The 22,314-nt window shown below is 38.0% G+C and overlaps 1 protein-coding gene across 1 annotated transcript in view; it reads left to right on the top strand.

The window, feature by feature from the left end:
- The window catches only part of luzp2 (leucine zipper protein 2), a 156,063-nt gene extending 134,780 nt beyond the window's left edge, over window positions 1-21,283 (top strand). The window contains exons 8-12 of the mRNA XM_086294078.1: window positions 1,018-1,092; window positions 1,645-1,812; window positions 11,280-11,384; window positions 14,465-14,539; window positions 20,431-21,283. Coding sequence (XP_086150204.1) covers window positions 1,018-1,092; window positions 1,645-1,812; window positions 11,280-11,384; window positions 14,465-14,539; window positions 20,431-20,538 — 531 coding nt within the window. The 3' untranslated portion in view covers window positions 20,539-21,283. The remainder of the gene's footprint in view (window positions 1-1,017; window positions 1,093-1,644; window positions 1,813-11,279; window positions 11,385-14,464; window positions 14,540-20,430) is intronic.
- Window positions 21,284-22,314: the final 1,031 nt, after the last annotated feature.

Here is a 22,314-nt window from a genome sequence, read left to right as displayed (position 1 = left end):
TCCTTCACTTTCACTTAGTGCCTGGCTAAAACACTTCTGGCATTTTTAAGAGTGAATCCTATACTTGTATTTTCAGGTCTTCAGAATTACTTTATGCCGTTCTACATTAATCTTTCCCTTTATGACTAGTCTCCTGGTCCATATTGTGGAAAAACATCCCTACGGTGTGGTGTTGCTGACACTGCGATGACTGTTGGGATAATAATAATAATGAAGTGATGCTCACACAAGCTTTTTGGAACTGTGGCCATCTGACTAAAGGATTTCACCTTTAGTGTTGGAGACTTTTTAAGGGCTTTATAGGAAACTCCTCATGGGCTGTGATACAGGGAGGATTGGCTTCCTACCATCCATAAAAAAGAACAAATATTTCCACAAAAGGATTGCTGGGATGCCTATCACATTGACAGTGATTCCTGGTTGGTCACCTGATGAAGGCCCTTTGCCACAAAAAACTGTGTATAGCTGAGGAGCAATACCAATGTTAGTAAACAATTCACTCAATCTCATGGCTCAGTTTTTCACTCTGACATACATAATGAGTTGTGAAACTTTATATAGTTATATCCCATTAATTCAGTGAGGCACAGGTGGACTCAGATCAAGCATCCCGTGGATCATTGTTAGGAAAGTGTGCAAAACAGTCCAAAAACAATAATCTTTGCTTTGTCATTGTGGAGTTTTGGTTTGTAGGTTAATATGGAAAACATTAAGTATATACATTCCAAGGTCAATTTAGGATAAAATAAAATGTAAAACTTAAATTGAATGCAAATTGATTGAATTAGATGTGTGTGCATGTATCTGTGTGTGTGTGTCAGGTTTTATAACACATATTTTAAAAAGTAAGAACAAAAGTGATGATCTGCAAAATAACAAAGAGGAGCTTCAATCCCTTGTGCTATAGATTTTTGCTATCGATATTGCTGAAGATATGGGGTGGAGCTGGAGAAATGCTTTACTTGCACAGTACAAAGAGAGAGGTTCAGCTGATTCAAAACTCGTGTGTTTCTGCAGGGGCAGCAGCTAATGGACTTGGAACACAAGTTAACTGTGGCCAAGGAAGAACTGGAGAAGACTGCGCTGGATAAGGTGAATAACACAGGGGATGGGGTGTCGCCGATGAGCGATGATGAGCGAATGAATAAATTATGTGAAGTAATATTAGTCTGCATAAAGACCTTTTTTAAAGAGTGGATATCTAATGATGAAAGTAAGTGCAGAAGTTTAATAGCATGGTTGTCATAGCAATTTTCCCATCACAGTGTTGAGCTTCAACACATTGAACACATGCACCAGATTTATTTTGTGGGGGCATTATTATTATTATGGATGTGCTAAGTTGAATGAGTGAAAATTGCACGGGGAGAAAAGAGCTGATAAAGGTGATATTAACATCAGTTAAGCCTGTCTATTAGTATTGATGAAAAGCAAATAATTTTTAAATACACATTACTTCATATTGCTCTATTGACTTCTTAATCTTTACGTCTTGCCTAACGATGCCTTCTAGCTTTTCTGAAATCACTTTAAAGGATGTGAGCAAAATGGCTCTAATGCTTAAGTAAATTTCTCATGTGGATGCAAGGCAGTGTGAGTGATTCAGAAACCGTCTTGTTTGTGTGTAATCTTGTTTGGGGACAGGAGTCTCAGATGAAGGCGTTGAAGGACACAGTTCACATCTGCTTCTCAGCCGTCCTGCACAACCAGCCCAGCAGCAGTCACAGATTTCCCACCTCCCCCACCCACTTGTTCAGATACTCATCGCTCATCAACAGCTCTAGAGTCACCTTTCAACAGCCACATGCCAAGGTAATTCAGAATTCATTGCAGAGCTCCTTTATTTTATTTAATGTTTTTCAAAAAGATGAACTAGATATTGTAAAATACAACTTAAGAAATAAACATCTAAAAATTAAAACAATACTACAGCATTGAGTTGTCCAGCTAAGTTAATACCATCTATTAAAGTTGCAGATGGGCTATACTGATAATGTTTGCTGCCTAACTCCAACATTAACCTTGTGTTTTATTATTAGCCATAGTCACTAGCTGCTACTTTAATGATAACTTAACAGATGGCTAATAGTATTTAAATGGCTAACGTCAATGTGTGCACTGGTCAAGATTTATTATAACTGTTTAATACTTAAGTGATGCAAATCTTCTCAAAATTCTTCATTAACACCGGGATGTCAGTCGTTAAGATGCTTTGCCAGATTTGTTGTGCTACTCTTCATTTGTTCAGCTGATAGTGAGGGGAGGGGCGGTGTGCAGGCACCTGCAGTGTGTCATGTAGAAGAGGTGAAGATTGCACCGTTGCTGTCATACTGTTACAAATTAGTATCCTACCCTTTAACAATTTTTAATATCAATTGTGTGTGAGTATCAAATTACTTGAAAATCCTACTCTGTACATATGCTAGTTCCAAGTTCAACAAGTTCCTTCACATTTGCAGATCTTTTCCCCTACTATTATCCATTACCATTATTATCATTATTACCATTATTATCCATCCTCATTGCTGGAATGATTAATAGTGCCAACTTTCAGTATCCTACTTTTAATTTTTACTAGTGCATGTTTACTTTTCTTGATTTTAAACTCCCTCAAAAAACATTAAAACAGTCAAGAACACTATTACACTAAGAAACACTAATACCTAATTATGGGAAGTCATATATAAGAAATCTATATGAAAAATTACTGCATTTAATTGCTTGCATTTTACATCGTCTGGTGAGGAAACTTGCACTTACAAAAACATTATTATTATTCTTTTCATATTTTCTTTTTTTTTTCCTGATTTTGATGCTAATCAACCCTGATCTTTGTCAGTTGTTCTTTTATGTTTTGATATGAATTCAGTCCTGACAGAAGTTATAAAATCAAACTGCTAGATCAACTATCTGTGCTACTCTGAGACTTTCAAAACAGATTTTAGTACAACATGGTCTTGAAAGTATATTTTAAGCTTCCACTTTTGCTATTATAATTCAACCAGAATCACAGTCTTCTAATGAGGTAATGGTGCTAGTAGTTTTTACACCTATAATCAAAAGAAATCAGAGCAACAACATTTGTAACATGGAGCCATGTTCTAATCATGGCTGATTGCATTGTTGGAACGATTTTGTCCCAAGGCAGCTTCATTCACAGTAGTCTTGAATGAATAATTCAGGCTGAATACAAAATGTAATTCTACGGCCCTTTCATGTTACCAGAAGCATGACCAATAGGCCTTTTTCACAGCTGACATTTTGACTTGCCATATCAGGAAAGTCGCAGGTGTAATTAATACCATTAACAATGGCTGTGCTCCATTTAAGTACATCACCAGACTGTGTCAGAGAGACAGTATGCAAAATAATAGTGCCCTGCAACATGCCAAGTAAAGGAAAGTGCAATTGTTGTTTGGGTTTGGGGTTTTTTCAGTCTTATTAGTTACATCAGTTGTTGCATGGGTTTCCTGTAGATATACACTGGGGGATATAATTATTTGATCCTCTGCAGAATTTGTAAGTTTGCTCACTTTCGAGGAATTGAACAGTCCCTATTCTTATGGTAGTTTTGTTTTAATAAAGAGAGAGAGATTATCAATCAGAAATCCAAGAAATAAAAACACTTCCCATAAAAGTTGCAAATTACAAATTTGCACTTCAGTGAGTAAAATAAGTATTTGATCCCCCACAACTCAGTCAGAATTCTGTCTCCCACAGATTGGCTATGTGCCCATCTGGCCTGCACAAGGCTAGAATGGGCTACCAGACCATCAGCAGAAGCTTGATAATAAGAGGACAACTGCTGGTGTGATTATTTAGAAATGGAATAAATTTAAAATGCCCTTTGTCTGAACGTCTCTGCAAGATCTTGCCTCATGGGGTGAAGATGATCGTGAGGAAGGTAGTGGGTCAGCTCAAAACTACATGCGAGGAGCTTGTTAACGATCTGAAGGCAGATAGTCCCTCACTACGCCATGATGGATTGAAATCTTGCAGTGCCAGCAAGGTCCCCTGTTCAAGAAGGCAAGTCTGAAGTTTGCCAGTGAACATCTAAATGATTCAGAGAAGGCTTGGGAGAAAGTGCTGTGGTCAAATGAAACCACAGTCAAGCTCTTTTGTATCCCACTGTGTTTGGAGGAGCAAAAAAAGACGCACGTTTAGGTTATGGAGTGGCCTAGTCAGTCACCAGACTGCCATCTTATAGAAAAACAGGGGATCAAATCAGTATTTTCCCCACTGTGATATGTTGATTTACAGTACAGTCCATGTAGTGTATCTGTATGTAATGAAAATGGCTTAGACTTTGTCTTACAGTATGCAATCAGTTTGATTGTCAGTCCGAACACAAATATTACCGTTTCTTCAGAAAAGTAGGATAAAAATGAGATAAGTTTGCTTTGCAGAGCCAAAAGTAAAGTGGAAAGAAAGTTGGATTTGGGATATGCTTCTGTAATGGTGCAGTATAATTTTCCCTCTGACTTTCCAGATAAGATAAAGCCGGCTGCAGTTTTTTGCCTCTTCCCTTTGTGTAAACACTTTCAAATTGAAATTCATTTCACACAGGAACTTAGTGACATCATGGAATATAACTCTGTGCCAAAATATTCACCTCACCGCACATCAGAGCACGCATAATGCACTGTCTGCAATATGAATTTAAGAGTTAGGCGATTATTACCTTCTTTTCAAGTGGCTATTTGTCAATCTGATGCCCCGAGTATCACTCTCTAGAGAGAAATAGCACAGGAAATAATTACTACCAAATATAACAGTTGGGCAAACACACTTCCAGAGGTTGTTCAGAATAATAACATGTCTAAATCAAGCGGCAGTCTAAATAGTTATGTCAGTCTTTGTATTCTGTTCTATAGATTTTGAAGAGAAACACTACTATTTTAGGGCTTTACGGGAGTTTTTTGGATGTTGGACTTGTTCTATATGAAAATTATTAACTCAATGTGACACAGTCTTTGTTTGGAGCCTCTTAAAGTCAGGGTCACAGCAGACTCAACTAAGGGCTCAGGATTTAATCCTTTTTAGGAGTAAAACAAGGTGACTTCCAAGAGGATTCATTCTACAAGTAAGATTATGCTTTCGGTGAGGATATTGTGTCTTGTTTTCCTACTGAACCACATTTTAAGACTAATGACAAGTGTCAAAGTGCAGTTGTATTTTGTTCTTTAAACATTCCTACAAGTATTTTTGTGGCTCTGTGCACAAGAAAAAACCCCCAAAAGATATATAAATCACATACAGCTGAATATACAGATCGCTTTTATTTCTTGAAAATATACTTTTTTATTACCCATAGCTGTTTTACCCCCTATCAAGCAGTCATGTCAACTTCAATCAGAGATTGTGCTAGTTCTGATTTCTGAAAAGCAGTCGCTGCAGTCACTTTGAAATCATCAAGTCGGCCACAGCGCTGCTGTGTCTTATCTGCCATGATACTGGTGAGCAATTCTGGCTTTAAGAGGCTTTTCTCTCCTCAAAGCAGTCACAATTTACTCTGTGTCTCTATCGTGGGTGCCTAAGAGATTTGACATGCCACTTAGAGGATTTTTTTTTAATCATGCTTGAGTAATACCATCCACGCCAGTGCCATTGCAGTACCTTTGCTGTGGCATCATATAAAACAAGATTCTATAATTGACACTTCCTGTTTACACCCTCCTTGGTCAAAACAAAAGGATCTCATCTGACTATGCATTCGCCCATATCTGCCTTTCAAACATACAGCCCAGTACATTCAAGTACAGGAGCAAAATCAGCATCATACAAAAGAAAAGACAAGTACAGGAATTTCAAGAAAGGTGTGGGTTGATTTTTTTATGCTAATGAAGTTTTTACTTCCCCCTTCATTAGCATAGAAATAGCAGCACTTCACTTGTGAGCAGTTGCTGGCTTCATTATCTCCTGTTGCTGTTGTACACTTGACGGGCTGTCTGATAAATCTCAGCGTGCCCTCACAGTGAAAATTACTGGGGTGCTCCATCTGTCCACCCCGCCTGTATATGTAGAGGTGGGTCAGATCCCATTTAATTCAATGCCAAATTTAACTCATATTACGCAATAAGAAAAAAAACACATACAGTAGCACTTACAGGGCATAAAAGAGCCAAATGTTCCACAGCTGAGGAGACAAATGTCGAGAACTTAGCACTAAGAATAGTTTAGCATTCCTCATTGTTGTATCTAACAGCATGAAATCACTTGGTTAGTGTAATTGTTATTTATTTTACCCTAGGTTCTTTTGTAGTTTTGAGGCATGTATAAGATTGTCTTATTGTAGCTTAGAAGTGCAATACATAAAATAACTTATTCTAGAAGGGATCCCTGCTGTTTTGCAGCTGTTTCAAGTCTTTCATTTCCTCAACTTTTAATCTTTTAATCCATGTAAAGCAGAAACATGTGTCACTCCAAGAGACAATCTGTTATTAAACAACCAACCAAATTTGAATGTTTGGGCGATTGTGGCTCAAGAGTTGGGAGTTCGCCTTGTAATCGGAAGGTTGCCGGTTTGAGCCCTGGCTTGGTCGTTGTGTCCTTGGGCAAGACACTTCACCCGTTGCCTACTGGTGGTGGTCAGAGGGCCCGGTGGCGCCAGTGTCCGACTCGAACAAAACTTTGTAAAACTTCCTGGGGATGGTCACATTTACATGCTGGTGCTCATTACCAATGAGGTTCTTTGCAATATCAATCCAGCTCTGCTCTAAATAGGAAGAATATATTAAAATAAAATAATAAAAACATTAAAAAGACCTGCTACACTATCAAGGTATAGGCATTAGTTACTATAGGCATATCCTACAGGAAACCAAGTGCTAATGCACTTGAGTATTTAAACAGGTTTCTGTTATGGGACGGGTCATTCTAGGGATGCCTGGCAATTGTGTGATTCTGACCCACTCAGAAAGAAAACAAGTCTAATGAAAAGCAACTTAATTGTGTCAGGGCCAACTCATTAGTATGATAAGTTTAAAAACAGTTCCTTACAGCAGAGTACACTGACAGCATAATGGTGTACTGTTGATTAATTTAGGAATGTCTACAAAATAGATCTGTCCTAAATACCTTAAATAGTGTATCTTTGGGCGACCGTGGCTCAGGGGGTTGGGAATCGCATCTGTAACCGGAAGGTCGCCGGTTCGATCCCTGGGCTCTCTGTCCTGGTCGTTGTGTCCTTGGGCAAGACACTTTACCCTACTTGCCTACTGGTGTTGGCCAGAGGGGCCGATGGTGCGATATGGCAGCCTCGCTTCTGTCAGTCTGCCCCAGGGCAGCTGTGGCTACAACCGTAGCTTGGCTCCACCAGTGTATGAATGTGAGAGTGAATGAATAGTGGTATTGTAAAGCACTTTGGGTGCCTTGAAAAGCACTATATAAATCCAATCTATTATTATTGTTAATTAAAGAAATGTGAATAGTTCTGAAAAATACACTATAGAGTATGCTGAATGCTATGGATGACCAAGGACAGTATAACTTTGCATTATGTGAAAAATTACAAAAAATAGCAACAAAGAGATCACATATATTCAAATGCTTGAATTTCATCACCACATTTATACTAAAATCTGCTTTGTGTTGTGAAACCTAAAGTCCTTAAGTGCAGGGATGTTTGTTCAAGCACTCTGTGACACCACTTTGAGTGTCACGCTCATAGTTTGAGTTACCGTAATGGGCCTTAAGCTCTGTTAGACACCACAGATAAGACTCTCTCAGACCCTGCCTGACACACACACACACACACACACACACACACACACACACACACAAAGCTCTTCTTGCTGGTGAAAGATTCATTAGTGTGAGGATGCAAAGATCAGCAGGATTGAAGTGGAAGTTGCTTCATATTTAACAGTCTTGGGGAGAGAGCCAAGTCTTGTGGTCTGATAGTATGCAATTTTCATCAAAGTAATGGGAGATGATGTCTTAGATGCTCAGAGTACTGGGCTGGAGGAAAATCAGGCATTTCATTGCCCTGCTTTAAGCGCTTACTATTTACTTTTATGATTGTTTCCTTGTCTATAAAAATTATACAGGATATCCATCTCTCCCAGGCAAAGACTAGACAGTAGCGAGCTGACAATCCAAAAACTGCGATAGAATCAAATTTGTGTTCTACAAAAGGAAAAAAAAGACCCAAACAATGTTGCCAAAAACCCACTTAGGTAAGTTAATCTCAATAATAGTTGCAAATAATCACAACTCAGCATATTTGTTTGTGTTCTTTAACAGTCACTGTTCAGCTTTCTTTTCACCTTTTGCTTAATTTCACTCCATGTTTGGTTAAAGGCAGGCTCACAGTGAGCACCACTGAAACCTTTATCACAACAAGCTTTATTAATAATTCAATAATTATATTTCTATGTATATCCAGATGCCTTCAGAATGATATAACTCATGTATGTCCGTGGCGTTATAACAGAATACGTTACAAAATTAATCAATTCAAATTGGTAATAAGAAATAATTTGTTAATTAGTATCTATTTGTTGTAGAACTGTTTGCTAGCATCAAATTAACATGCTATGAAAGTTTAACAACTTATCAAATAATATGATATGTAGTATTGTAATATTATAAATGGTGGTTATTATGAAGTGTTACTTGGAAAACTGCTGCTTTTAAGCACTAAGGCTCTGCTGAAAAGTCAGGGGCCTTATGGAGAGACAAACAGATGGTAAGAATGGAAAGTGTGGCTGGTTCTGACAGATGCTGTCAAAAGTTGGGGAATTGTGTATGAAATGTTCACCCAAATGTGGTCACTTCCACAAGTAATGTCAGTTCTCCTGAACCTGCCTAAAAAGATGTTGCTTCAGCTGACACAATAAGAATGGCGTTTGGCATTGACAGGTTAAGATTGCTTATGTTCATCTTGCAACTGTCTTGCTTTACGCTCTCAAGAGACCACGTTTGACCCAGTTAAAGTGTACTTGTCTTGTGCAGAAGACTAGCTGCAGAAGACAGTCAGACTTTGGGAGAAAGATCTGGTATAACAAGCCTAATTAATATTTCAACCCTTGGTCCTTACCAGACAAAATGGCATGATGAGTGAAAAGATGGTGTCTGTATCTACACGAGTGTAGATCCTAAGCTTTTATTCAAGGGGTGAAAGAAATTATTATAAAGTGATAAACTGGAATCATTGTTAAACACTGCCTGAAGTCTGGATCTCCTGAACATGACCAAAGAATGGATTTCCTCATTTGTGATGCTTTGCCCTGCCTTTAGTGCAGCCGTCTTCAGTTGCTGTTTGTTTTTTTCTCCACCAAATAAAATCAATGCAGCTGCTTCTGTGATCCATGGTCACTGGAATCCATGCAATTCATCCATGGTCATATCCTCATATAAGGATCCCAAATGCCACATTTCCTTCAATTCCAGAACTTTTATCTCCATAATTATTGAAGAAATAATGGAATCCTCTGCAACTGTCCATTAAGCTTTTGAGTGTCAAATTATATTTTGTCCCATGAAAAGTGGGGATGTACAGGGATGTATAGGGAGTACAGCCATTTGTGCTGTACTCTCAAATTACAGCTAAGAATCTACACTTGTGTTTTAACAAATTATCTATCTGTTTAGTTACTCCTTTAACCACAACCACTTCTTATAATTTTTTCTAAGTGCCTCTTACTTAAAGCAAGTATGTAAAATTTTTAAATGTTCACCAGATCAGTCATATTATCCAAAAACAGGCTATAAATCACATTTGAAATGACATCAGGAGTTTAGTGAGATAATGAGGAACATTAATATTTTTATAGTCTAGGTTTTTGCTTTTTCCTGAGAAGTCATTTCCCATAAGACCATACCATTATTTGTCAGTATTTGAATGAATTCCTCTGTTCAATAGCAAAATGATGACTGTCATGTAACTCTCCAGAAACCCGTATCAATTTTTATTTACTTTTATTTTACTTTTTTGCTTGTTTTTGTGTGTTTTTGCCTTTTGGACTCAAGCACTACTGATTTTAAAGTGCATCAACCTTGAAAAAGTCATGTTTTCTATGCAGACATCATTTCAGGTGGTAGCGATATGGATTGCTCTACTACAGGGGTGCTCACACTTTTTCCGCATGTGAGCTACTTATAAAATGACCAAGTCAAAATGATCTACCCACTACAAAAATCCAAAACATATACTTATTTATAAATATATTGAGGATTCTTTATATCTACAATGTATATACATGCATAACCGCAATATCCAATATTTCACAACACAATTAAATATGTAAATTTTTTGTCATTACCTGAGTTTACTCTGATGACTTGCACTGAATTGGATCAGCCAGGGATGCATAGTCCGGACAGTAGCTGCTGACGGCCAGGTTTAAGAGAAAAAACCGAGAGCTAAAAATTGGAGTTAACTCGCTGACTAGCTTGTCAGTTTTACTACACTTCGCGCCGCTGTTTGCGCATGCGCAGCGACCTAAGCGTCAGAAAAAATCTGCTGTCATCTGACTGGCTTCCCTGTATCAATCAAGTGACGGGATGGATGATAGGCTGGCATCTATTTTTTTAATGCCATGCGATCTACCAATACTACCTTTGCGATCGACTGGTCGATCGCGATCGACGTATTGAGCACCCCTGCTCTACTACCTCCAGAGAAAACCTTTTCATCTCTGACTGTCCGTCTTGTTTTCCTTCCTCTATCTCAGAATTGCTTTGGCTCTGTTTGCAGTGGGTCACTTCACTGAAACATCATTGTTGATCATGTGCAGGTCTCATAGTATTAAATCCCAAATCTACCTTCTGAACTGCAACTACTTCTCACTCTGAGGTGGTCTGTGTATTTCTGTACAGACATCAGTGGTATTCTTGTTTGAAGGTCCAACATCTGAGACCTCAGAAAGATTGGTAAAAGCTGTGTATTTATTTATTTATTTAGTGTCATAACATATTCTGATCCTAACAATACTATGCAAGTATGATGGTATCCAGTTACTGTACATATGAACACTTAAAAACTTAAATTACACAGTGCATCAGATTTATTATCTATTTTAATCTAAATAGAACTCTAACTTACAAAATGAACAACCATGCAATATTAAATATGACCTACGTTTTGGAAAAATGAGAAACTTTTGTTTGTTTTATCCTGTAATAAATTAAATTGAACATAAATACACAAATAAAATATATGTTTAAATATGAAATAAACATATATGTATTAGAACTACTAGGTTTTGAAGAATTTCAAGAACCTATTTGCTCATGTGTTTTTAACCCCAAGTTTATATTTCTGTTTTCCTCTGCAGGATATCTCCAAAGTTCAGAGAATTGTCACTGCCAGTAAATCACCCATGAACGTCAGTGTCATAAGGAGAGAGAATGGTGGAGCCAAAGAGTGCCAGATGGAAAAGGTGAGCCTTTAGAGTAATTAAAATACAGTGGCCTCTCTAATCTGACTTTCAATTGTTCACTAAATTCATACTCAAGTCCCTCATCAAAAGTCAAAGAACTCGCTTTTGCTCCAATTGTCCTTAGTGGGTTCATGAATTACAAAATCTTATAGAAGGTCTGCAACAAGTTTCAACTAAATGATGCATCTTTAGTTAGGAGTTTTGGTGTAGCTCAGCAGTAATTTGGTTTAATGAAATTAGACATTACTAAAGGAACACCATGTGCTGCATGAAGACTAATAACACAGTTTTACATTGCTTTGGAGATTGAAGGTGACCTATTATGTTTTTCTTTGTTATCGGTCCTACATGCTTAACTCACTTGACTCTTTATAGCTCCATCCCTTCAGTCTAGATTACCTTTTTTATCCAGTCCAAATGAGATCCCAATATCCTCGTAGATCTTAGTGACATGGATCAGTGAGTCGATCCATGTCACAGGGATGACTCACTGCTGATGTCATCCCTGTACAGGATGTAGCTGATGACTGATGATCACTCCACTTCTACTTTTAGCAATATGCTGGGTTAGGGGATTGAAGCCAATGCAGAACAGTAGTGTTAACAGTGCATCACTTTGGTGTATTCCACTCTTGATTATGACTTCTGTGATTGCCAGTGGTCTTCCACAGCCCCGCTGAGTTCCTGTTGAACATCAGTAGTGTACTACTAGTGTTGCCTTGTGCCAAGCAATATCGATGTGTGGCGTATTGAGTCATAGGCTTTCTAAGCTATGCTCATTTGTTGACTAAAATGACTTCTCGGTTTGGTTCCTGTGATGGTTTAGAAGAGCTTTCATGTTGTGGAGAATCAGGTAATTGTAAGTTAGATGGCCCTTGTACCTTTGTGGGGATCCTTCATGATCAATGCTGTTTTGCCCTGTACTAACCAGCCCAGATGGGTACATGCTGTTATCAGCCCACTTATTGCCTTTATCCCTCAGTCACGGAGGTTTAGCTATGAGCACAGACGTCTGATCCACCTTCAGTTCAAACCTTCAATTCATAACAGGGAGTTTGTTTTGAGAAAGTTTGGTTCAATGCGTGCAAGGGAGCTAAAACAACTTGTTTCAGGCAGTGGATGAACTGAGCTAGTGCGGCAAGGCCCAGTAAAAAATCAATAAGGATTATTTTTATCTGTGAATCGTGCAAATCTTCTTGAATAGAGTCCCATATAAATGTGCATTTGTAAATGAGCATAAGAAGTCCATTTTAATGAGTTGAATAAACTGGCAGTATTGATTTGGTACTTTTCTTTTTGTTTGTCATTTTAAACTGGATATTCATACTGAACTATGGGTCAATCAAAATGCAATTCTGAAATCATGATTTGGGCTGTAAGACATGTCTGTACATCGGTTTAAGTAAATTTAAGCAAATTAATGAATACAAAAATACCTTAAAGATTAATTGAGAAAGAAAATGTTTTTTGTTACATCCTTGAAACTCACTAACAAGGTAGTGCATTCATTTGACCTGTTATTGCATGGGAAAGTACTGTAGTTGCAGTGATCACAAAATTTGCACATTCACACTTCAAAGAGCTCTTCACTCAGAGCCTCATTGACACTTTGACAGCAGTTATTGAGGAAGGAGAGCGTGGAGCAGTCACTGACCTCTCCTGTTCAGATTTTTTTCATGAAGGACTTTGGTACCTCAGACAAGAGACTTGCTTCTCCAAGGTCCGGGCAACTGTGAGCAGTCAGCTATGAGGGAGGCTCCAAAAGACTGCTTCCAACAATGTCAAAATCAAGAGGCTCCGAAGAAGCAGAGGAAGTAAACAGAGCCTGTAAGGATTTTTGACAAGTGGCTATCAAGAACTATTACAGGCATAAGTTGATAGACTACAGGAGACAGGGGAATAGTGAGGAGTGCTGCCCTGGAAGGAAATTGCCCTGTGTGGAAACTGTGTCAAAGAGATTGTTCCTTAATGAAATTGTGCCAAAAACAATGTTCACTGGCGTCTCATAATTGATTATATAATTTTGGCAGGGGCGTGAAAAGGGAGAAACATGCTGATACAGATAAGAGGAGACATATTTGAAACAGAGACTCGTGTTTGCTCATGATCATTGCTGCTTTTCCCCCTTGTCCTTTTCTCTCTGTGGGCGGGGAGGAAATGAAGAAAGACAATTTGTATGAGCATGTGTAGCTTGCAGTGTGTCCCTGGTTTGAAAATGAAATGTGATGGCCTTGCTATACTTTAACAAATTACCTATGTTTTATAGACAGGATTGACATTCAGCTAATACAAAAAGTACTGCTGTCAGCGCTAATCTGGTTAAAATGACGTTAACTCCATAACTGCATTGATGCGGCAAATCTCCGTTAGCGAGTTAGCGTGGATCGTGCATGAGTGGGGCTGCAGGGCGTCATCGTGTTTACGAGCTAATCACGCTAACACGTTGACGCCATGCACCCCCATGCACGGGGAGCGCATTAATGCAGTTATGGCGTTAACGTCATTTTAACAAAATTAATGCTGGCAGCGCTAACAAAAACATCACAGTTGGTGTAAATAATTACTATTTTAGTACTTATTATAGATTACAACAATCATTCATTTTCAACAATCAGCAGCTTCAAATAACTGCTTTCTCTTTTTTAACAACCAAGCTCCTTATATTTTGAATAATAAAATGTTAATTGACTAATAAATAAATACTTTTAAACATTTAAAGTGCACATATAAGGCTACGTTTCTTTCATAATGAGAATAAGATAAGCAGCTTACTCTGCTTACTCTGTGGTTGTTGAAGTCAGTGATTCCTTGAAGCTTATTTGTAAAAATAAGAGGTTTATGAATTTGACTGATGTGAGTTTATTTATCTGTTTTCACTGAATACATAAAGCTGGGACACTGTACACTGCTACATCAGCTTATCACCCTATGTAATACAATATATCTGTCTGGCAAAGAGGTATATTTTTTTCATCATCATTTTAGTTACTGTAATGAAAAAATAAAGTTAGGCTGACTGGGTAAATAAAGTATTCCTCATCTCATCATCATCTCATATTGTCCTCATATTGTTCTCCTAGACTGGGAGTGACTGCTTCCAGAATCAGACGGAGGAATCAGCTCCAGAAAGCAGAAAGCTACCAGAGCAACAGCAGGTGTGTGTCACGGGATTTATATGAAAATATGAATTTATATGCTGACATATTTTTCATTAGTACAGTGAAGTTTTATGTTAGTTTATTTTATTGGTTTATCCATTTAAAAGTTAATTCATTCAATTTCAGTCCTAATGCCATTTTCTTTATATCGAAGGCATACGTGTTTAAAATTTGGTCAAAGACCAGTCAAGTCTTTTGCAAAATAACACAATTCTTAATATTTTGCCCTTGTGCACCATCACAGTGGTGTAGAGCAGCGGTCCCCAACCTTTTTGTGCCACGGACCAGTTTATGCCCGACAATATTTTCACGGACCGGCCTTTAAGGTGTCGCGGATAAATACAACAAAATAAAACTAGTACTGGTACCAAAAAAAGAAGATTTATTCATAACACATGTGAAAAGACCCAGGAAAACCAAGTTAACGATAAAAACGATAACAAAATAACGCTTTCACACCTGAGCCTCAACTCTCGCGGCCCGGTACCAAACGAGTCACGGACCGGTACCGGTCCGAGGCCCGGGGGTTGGGGACCGCTGGTGTAGAGAGCCCTATCACCCTCACCCTAAAAGCCAAGATGTGTTTGAAGTGCAAAAATTCAGCTTTAACAAAAGTACTGTATTAAAACTACAGTCATCTTTTTTTATCTAGAGTCTACCATTTTCAGAGGATATTGTTCAATTATGTCCAAATATTAATGAATCTGACTGTATACAATGCACTTTCATTTCACAATGCCTCTGTCAGTGCGCCCCAGGGTGGCTGTGGCTACAATGTGGCTTGCCATCACCAGTGTGTGAATGTGTGTGTGAATGGGTGGATGACTGGATTTGTAAAGCGCTTTGGGGTCCTTAGGGACTAGTAAAGCGCTATATAAATACAGGCCATTTACCATTTTACTAGCAAGTGAAATACATATATGATATAATTACATAGTTTATGACAAGATAGTGTAGCAGCTTTTACCCTGTCATAGCTTTTGACAATAATTTTTGGATTATCCTGCAGTGTAATCAAACAGATGGCATGACAAGCCATTTTCAAACGACAATATGGAAAGAAAGGCAACACAGATGTAGCTGACACATTGTGACGACATCCTTCCTGACAACTACTAACTAAACAAACTGATTTAGCTCTGTATATAATGAAGTACATCCCAAAGACATCAAATGAAACACAGTTGATGATTCATCAAGACACAAGCGAGACACACAACATCTACATCACATTCCTAAAAAAGTGGAGAAAAAAAGCAACCAATCCATAAAAATCTATTATTCAGTGTGCCAATGTCACCTACAGTATGTGATATTCAATGTCCTGTCAAAGTCCATGCTTAACTGCCTCCCTCATCCTATTATTGAATTGAGTCACACCTGTTTGGTGGTGGCAGATGGTACAGCAAAACAATGCATCTCATTTCAATGCAGTGCAATACTGTGTAACTGAGCAACTGTCTTGCATTCCAAGTGGCAGCAATCCATTTTTAGACACGCAGAGTATTTGCAAACAAATACAAGAATATTGCAAAGGAGACAAATGGGCTTATTTGACTTCTCAGGTTTATTTTGTGCCAGAGAGATATTCTGTGAAAGTTTAACAAGTGTTTTCTTGTGTAGCAACGCTTTGGACTATGTCCCTGATTTATAGCATTATGAGATGTAATGCTATTTCGATTTCGATTTAATGTAGTGAACTTAATCTAGGATGTTACTTGTTAGGGGAGTCAGAAGAATTCCCCAAGGCAAAAAAATGTAACTGCAAAAAGAAATCCTTGTTAGGGCACAAAGTACATTTTTAATCCTAGTATTGTTTTCTTTGAAAAAGAAGAAATGCAGGAAAACAGTAGCAAGGTTTTCAGCCATCACCATCAGGTCGGTCTAATGACATTGTAAGACGTAATGGTTATATAGTTATGATCCTTCTTAGATCACTAATTGCGAAATTTTCATATTGTGTTGCAGTACCAAATGTACAATAGACTGTTTTCCTTCTGTCAGTTTTTATCCCTCTTGCACAGCACTTGCCATACATGGTGTAGTAAACAGTTTGATTAGTAGTAATTTGCATTCCAGTCTCAGTGGATCAATCTGCATTTAGGTGCTCCGTATTTCTGTCACTTCTCCACCTTCATTACGCGTTTTCATGTTCGATTTGTGGCAACTGAGAACCCAAGTGTCATTTCTCCTTATGTTCAGATGTTTTTGAAAGAAAAAGTATTTACAGTCTTGTACCTGTTGTGTTTGGTACAACGCCGCAGTAGTTATGAAAAAGAAAAACAAGGAAACACTTTAGGTGAGCTATATTGCATAATCCTTATCTATAGGGCGATAGTGGCTCAAAGTATTGGCAGGTCGTCTTGTAACCGGAAGGTTGCCGGTTCAAGCCCCGGCTCGGACAGTCTCTGTCTCTGGCAAGACACTTCACCTACCGCCTACTGGTGATGGCCAGAGCGGCCAATGGCGCGATATGCCAGCTGTAGCTACCTCCACCAGTGTATGAATGTGAGAGTGAATGAATTGTAAATTGTGTATAAATGCAATCTATTATTATTATTGACTTAGCCTCCTCTGGCAGACTGATGTGGCCTCGTCATGCACAGAGTGACAGAGCAATATTTAAAAAAAATTGCAAAAGTGTGCCATTTAAACTTAATACAATGTATCTAAATTTCAGATTATGTTTAAACACATCAATAACTTCATTGAAAAAAAAAAGTTGGTTCATTTTCTTTTTCTTTTCTGTGTTCCTATAGGTCAAACATATAACTTCATACCATTTTAGCACATGTTGACATTCTTAAGCAACAGAGCATATTTCAGAAGTACCACAGCATGAGTAATGTTTGTGTCTGACATTCCTGAATTCATTAAAAATGTGCAAGTGGAAGCACGCCAGCTGGAATATAAAAATCACAAAGGGTGATAAGGAAATGATAAAAATCAAGTAAGGCAGCTATGCAGTCATTCAAATAAACAGCTACTGTTTATGATTCAAAGTGAGGAAAACATTAGCAAAAATATGTTTTAGGCTTCCAAAGAATTCCTTCTGCTTTCACCTAGTTTGCTAATAATGATGTTATTCAATCAGTGGTATGTGTTTAGTGGTGTGTTTTAAAGTATTATATAGCTACTGATTTTTCTGTTGGATGTATCTGTAGGCAAAAATAAATATCCATCCATCCATCCATCCATTCGCTTCCGCTTATCCTTTTCAGGGTCGCGGGGGGCGCTGGAGCCTATCCCAGCTGTCATAGGGCGAGAGGCGGGGTACAAGACAAAAATAAATAAATAAATAAAAATCTCACAATCTCCATGCAATGTAAATATATTGTCGTATGGTTGTTTATTATTAAGTACAGAGTCAGGATGAATCAGAATAAATTCAAAAAGGTGGAAACATTATTTCAGATTTTTTTTCTGTCCGTCAGCCATATTGTTGGCCACATTGGCTTTAAAGCAAAACTATGAATGTCTGCTTGTAGGGTGACATTCATAGTTCTGCTACTGACAAAGCTCTTGAAAGTTTTTCCAAAAATCGACCGTCAACTAAAACTACTGGATGTTCTTAAGAGAGTTCTTGGTGGTGAAAAATAAGATATACACAGTAAAAAATCCCAATCTTGACATCAAAGTGGGTGGAAAGAAATCACAAGAGTGCATTAAGTGAGGAATCATGCCTGCAGATGAACAGATGAAAGGAAGCATGATTGATTCTCATCCACTGGATCAGATATATGATTCTTTCAAAAGTGCTTTGAATTAAAGTTTGAAAAAAAAAAAAACTAAAATATTTATCTATCTGTCTATGAATACAATATGATAATTATGAAGAAGCATTTTTATGCATGCTATAAGTCTGTCAAAGCACCTCCAAAATGATTGGTTTGCTGGCCAATTCTTGCATGCAGACAACCTGTTTCCACAAAAGCTCAGAGATCCATGCTAGCCACTGTACTATAGACAAAATGCCAGCTTACAGGCTCTTCTTGAAATGGTTTTTGCATAGTTCAGAGTTGGGCATTGGGTCATTGTCTTGTTGTAGCGGGAAATTGGTTGCAATCAAGTGGTGCTAACAGGGTATGACATGACATTGCAAAATGGAGTGGTAGCTTTTCTTGTTCAAGATCCCATTATCCCATCTCTTTGCTGGTAATCAATCTTGCAATTTATCACCAGCAGAGCAACACATTTCTCCACCATTCTTGACAGATGTCAAGCACACCTCCAGCATTTTTTCATTTCCTACTCTCAATCTTCTATTTGACCCAAACACCTTAAGCTTAGTCCATAACACTTTACCTCCTGCCCACTCTCTATGTTTTCCCCATCCTAATCTTCTCCTTTTATTAGCCATTCTCAGATATGGCATTTTCTATCCTAAGAGACTGAACATGACTGGCTGAGGACGTGTGTTCTATTTTACAGCTAGAAGTCATCTGACAAAATTAATACACATAAGTCAAAATAATATCACAATGAGAAAATTAGAGACAAGAGAATGTTTTTCTTCTTCTTTTTTTTCACACAATACACAGATTTAGACTAAATAACAGCATGCAAATATAATACAGTTCTGTTTAGTGTTTACTGCCACTAAACAGAATAGAACAGAACAATGCCTGTGGATGGAGAGCAAGAACAAAGCAGTATGCCCAGTTGTTTATCAAAAAAAGTTGCTAGATTTAACACTTAAAAAAAGTTGTCAAAGGATTCCTCAAGTCTAGGAACAAAGTCACTGAGTTGTCAAAAACTATGTGAACTGAAGCATGCTAATCACTCCTGTGAGTCAGGGGAACGTAAGATACCAAGCTGAGGTGCTTTTCATGTCCACATAAAAAAAAAAAACCCTCTTTATCCCAAATTTAAAAACACTATGGAAACAAATACTTTGATATTCGTGTCTAAAATTGGCCAAACCCACTTTAAACAAGCATTAAAATATATGGTGATGGAACAAAAGAGTTTATTCTGATATTAGCATAGAACCCGAGCGTATATCATGGGTTCAGTTGAGTTGTGATTTGTATAACTGTGTCACTGTTACACAGTAAGTTGTACAATAGATTAATTCTTAATGTACTCTGCAGAGTTTTGACCTTCAGTTTTTCAGTGTAGCTGTGTTTCATGTGAGTAGCCTCTCTGTTTTGCAAGTAAAGACGATAAAGCCCGAGTACAAGTAAGCAGGCCTTGCGATCCAAATGTCGGAGACGATTCAGCCCTAATCTGCATATCAACAGTGGGAGCTGTTAATCAATCAATCAAACAATCCAGGATAAAAAGATACCAAAAAACCTACAAAAATTTGGGATTTTTTAGTAAAGGTTCCCAGTACCTATATGCAGGTTTAAACTGCAGGATACACTTTGAAGTTCTTTTGTTCACAAAAAAAGCATAAATATATGCCTTTTTGTGTGTGTGTGTGTGTGTGTGTGTGTGTGTGTGTGTGTGTGTGTTTGAATTTGCTGGTGCAACTTTACAAAAAAGCTCCCCAAATGCACTTTTTAGTGACTATGTAGCTGTGGATGTGACAACCAGCAATTACACTATGGTGAATTATTATGTTTGGGGAGGACGGGCTGATGCAGGCCAGTAGCTATCAGTCTTTCAAAGGCAACTGATGCAACTGTGGTAGCATATAAATAGGACAGATGCTAGACAGCATAAGGACTAGGACAAGTAGAGAGAAGCACTTTGAATATAGGAGCATAGCAGCAGTCATCATATGAAAGACTTGCCGTGTTTTACTGTTTAAATTTTCTTTGTATTTCATATAGATTTAGGAGGTATTTTCTGCTAAGATTACAAACCACCATATGCCTACTATTGAACACCATTGTGTCAGTCTTGCCTCATTATTGTTCTTTATCTTCTGAACCTAACAGGAAAAGAGCCAAGTGCAGAGTGGAAAATTCAACACAAAGCCCACACACGACAATGACGAGGCAGAGGGAGGCAGCAGCAAAAAGACAAAGCCCCATAAATACAACTGAGAGGACGGCATATCAACGGGAGCACAGATCTACTGCATTGCCTGAAGGATCTTTCTAAGAGCACATACTCGCACACTTCTACAAAACGCATGCACACACACACAGACACACACTCACTTTTTCGACACACATGCACACATGCGCATATCAGCATCGTTAGCAAGAGCTGAGACACTGGAATTGTCAACAAATTTCAAACTGTCATCTAAAAAAACCTCCATAGTAAAATGGCATGCGTTTAGAAATTTTTTTCAAAGGTAGCAATGGCACTGGTAACTTGTTTCATGATCGTTCATTTGTTGTTTACTTATCTGAGTTTTGTTCCGAGTGAGGACACTGCTTTCTAAATGTGTGATCTTTCTAGAAAATCCCTTTGCACTGGTGAGGTCTGACACTGTATCCTGTGATAAGTATATCAATTGACAAATAAAAAAGTACTCCTACCACTACTATTACTACTACTACTACTACCCAACTTAGAATATTGTTTGTCACTCATTGTAGCAAGGTTAATTTACTCCTCCACATTTTGAAATATAGAGGCTCAAGTTGGCTGGCCAACTGTTCAACATTTAATATTTCAGCACTCTTTCTGCCTTTAACACTCCAGAGGCAAAGAGCCAAAGACTCACAATGGGTCGTCTCCCTGAGAATGTGCCATGCACTGAGTAGTAACTCCTAGCTACATGTATCTGTGTTATCTGACCTTTCTGTGTCCTTTCAATAAACTGTAATTTTCAGTAAATGTGTGAAGAATAAATGGTTATTTGTGGGAAAGAAATTAGTGAGTATGTTTGTGATTAACGGCAGAAAATATTTCGTATTGCAAAGAAAGTTCCCGTTTCACGCCCTGTGAATATGAACTGCTCGAGGTCGTGGGAGACATCGGTTGATATATTTAATTGGTTATCGAAACAGTGTATGTACCTTTTGGATTATAAACATCTAATAATAAATATGAACATATTTATATCAAAAAAACGCACTTGAGGTTTTCTTCAAAGAAATCCTACAGCTTTATTACTCATAGCCAAAAAAAGGTTGTTTTTTTAAAGTAACTTTGCCATGGACAGTTATGTCTCAAGCACAAATGTGGCTGGGTAAAAATGGATTTAAATTCAATAAAGCTGTGCTTATGTTAAGCCTTAGTGATTTCACTTTCAATATAAAGCAGAAAATAGGGGAGGGGAAACAAGAAAATGAAAACAACTGAAAGTTCTCATGAGGTTCATGAAAACAGCCAGAGTTACACAAAGAAGCTTGTAAACAAAGAGGAATAGTAGAATTAAGACGTGCAATATATATTTTATAAAAGCCACCGCCAACATCCCACTGTCTCATCAGTCATGGGATGCAGTGTCATTTTACAGTATCGACTATGGTATATCGCTGTCAGCATTTCAAAAGCTTCCACATGTTAAGCATCACTCTCAAATGCTCATACTATATTGTTAACTATAAAAGCACATCTGTGGCTCCTTTAAGAGCTTTGGAAGCTCACAACTGTGTTAAGCAGCTTTATGGTCACAGCATCCCCTTCATGTGATACTTGGCTATCATCACCGAATACAACAGTGACCGTGCTGGAAAATGTTAGCCGACAGGTGGAGAATGCTATTTTAAGACGCACAATCCATCTTTTCTGTAAGTTTGACAACTTTTCCCAGGTCGACTCTGTGTCTTGCTGAGAAGAGAAGAAAAGAAAAGGACCACTGCCAGGATTTGGAGACCCAGGGTGCATCCTGCTAATGGTGACATTACACCTCGGAGCCAACT

Source organism: Aulonocara sp. 'chitande type north' Nkhata Bay, linkage group LG1 (genome assembly GCF_057382095.1).
Source record: "Aulonocara sp. 'chitande type north' Nkhata Bay isolate Kocher_YH1m ecotype deep benthic linkage group LG1, A_spYH_male_GT1.1, whole genome shotgun sequence".
Classification (NCBI taxonomy): Eukaryota; Metazoa; Chordata; class Actinopteri; order Cichliformes; family Cichlidae; genus Aulonocara; species Aulonocara sp. 'chitande type north' Nkhata Bay.
This window is presented reverse-complemented; position numbering and strand designations above follow the sequence as displayed.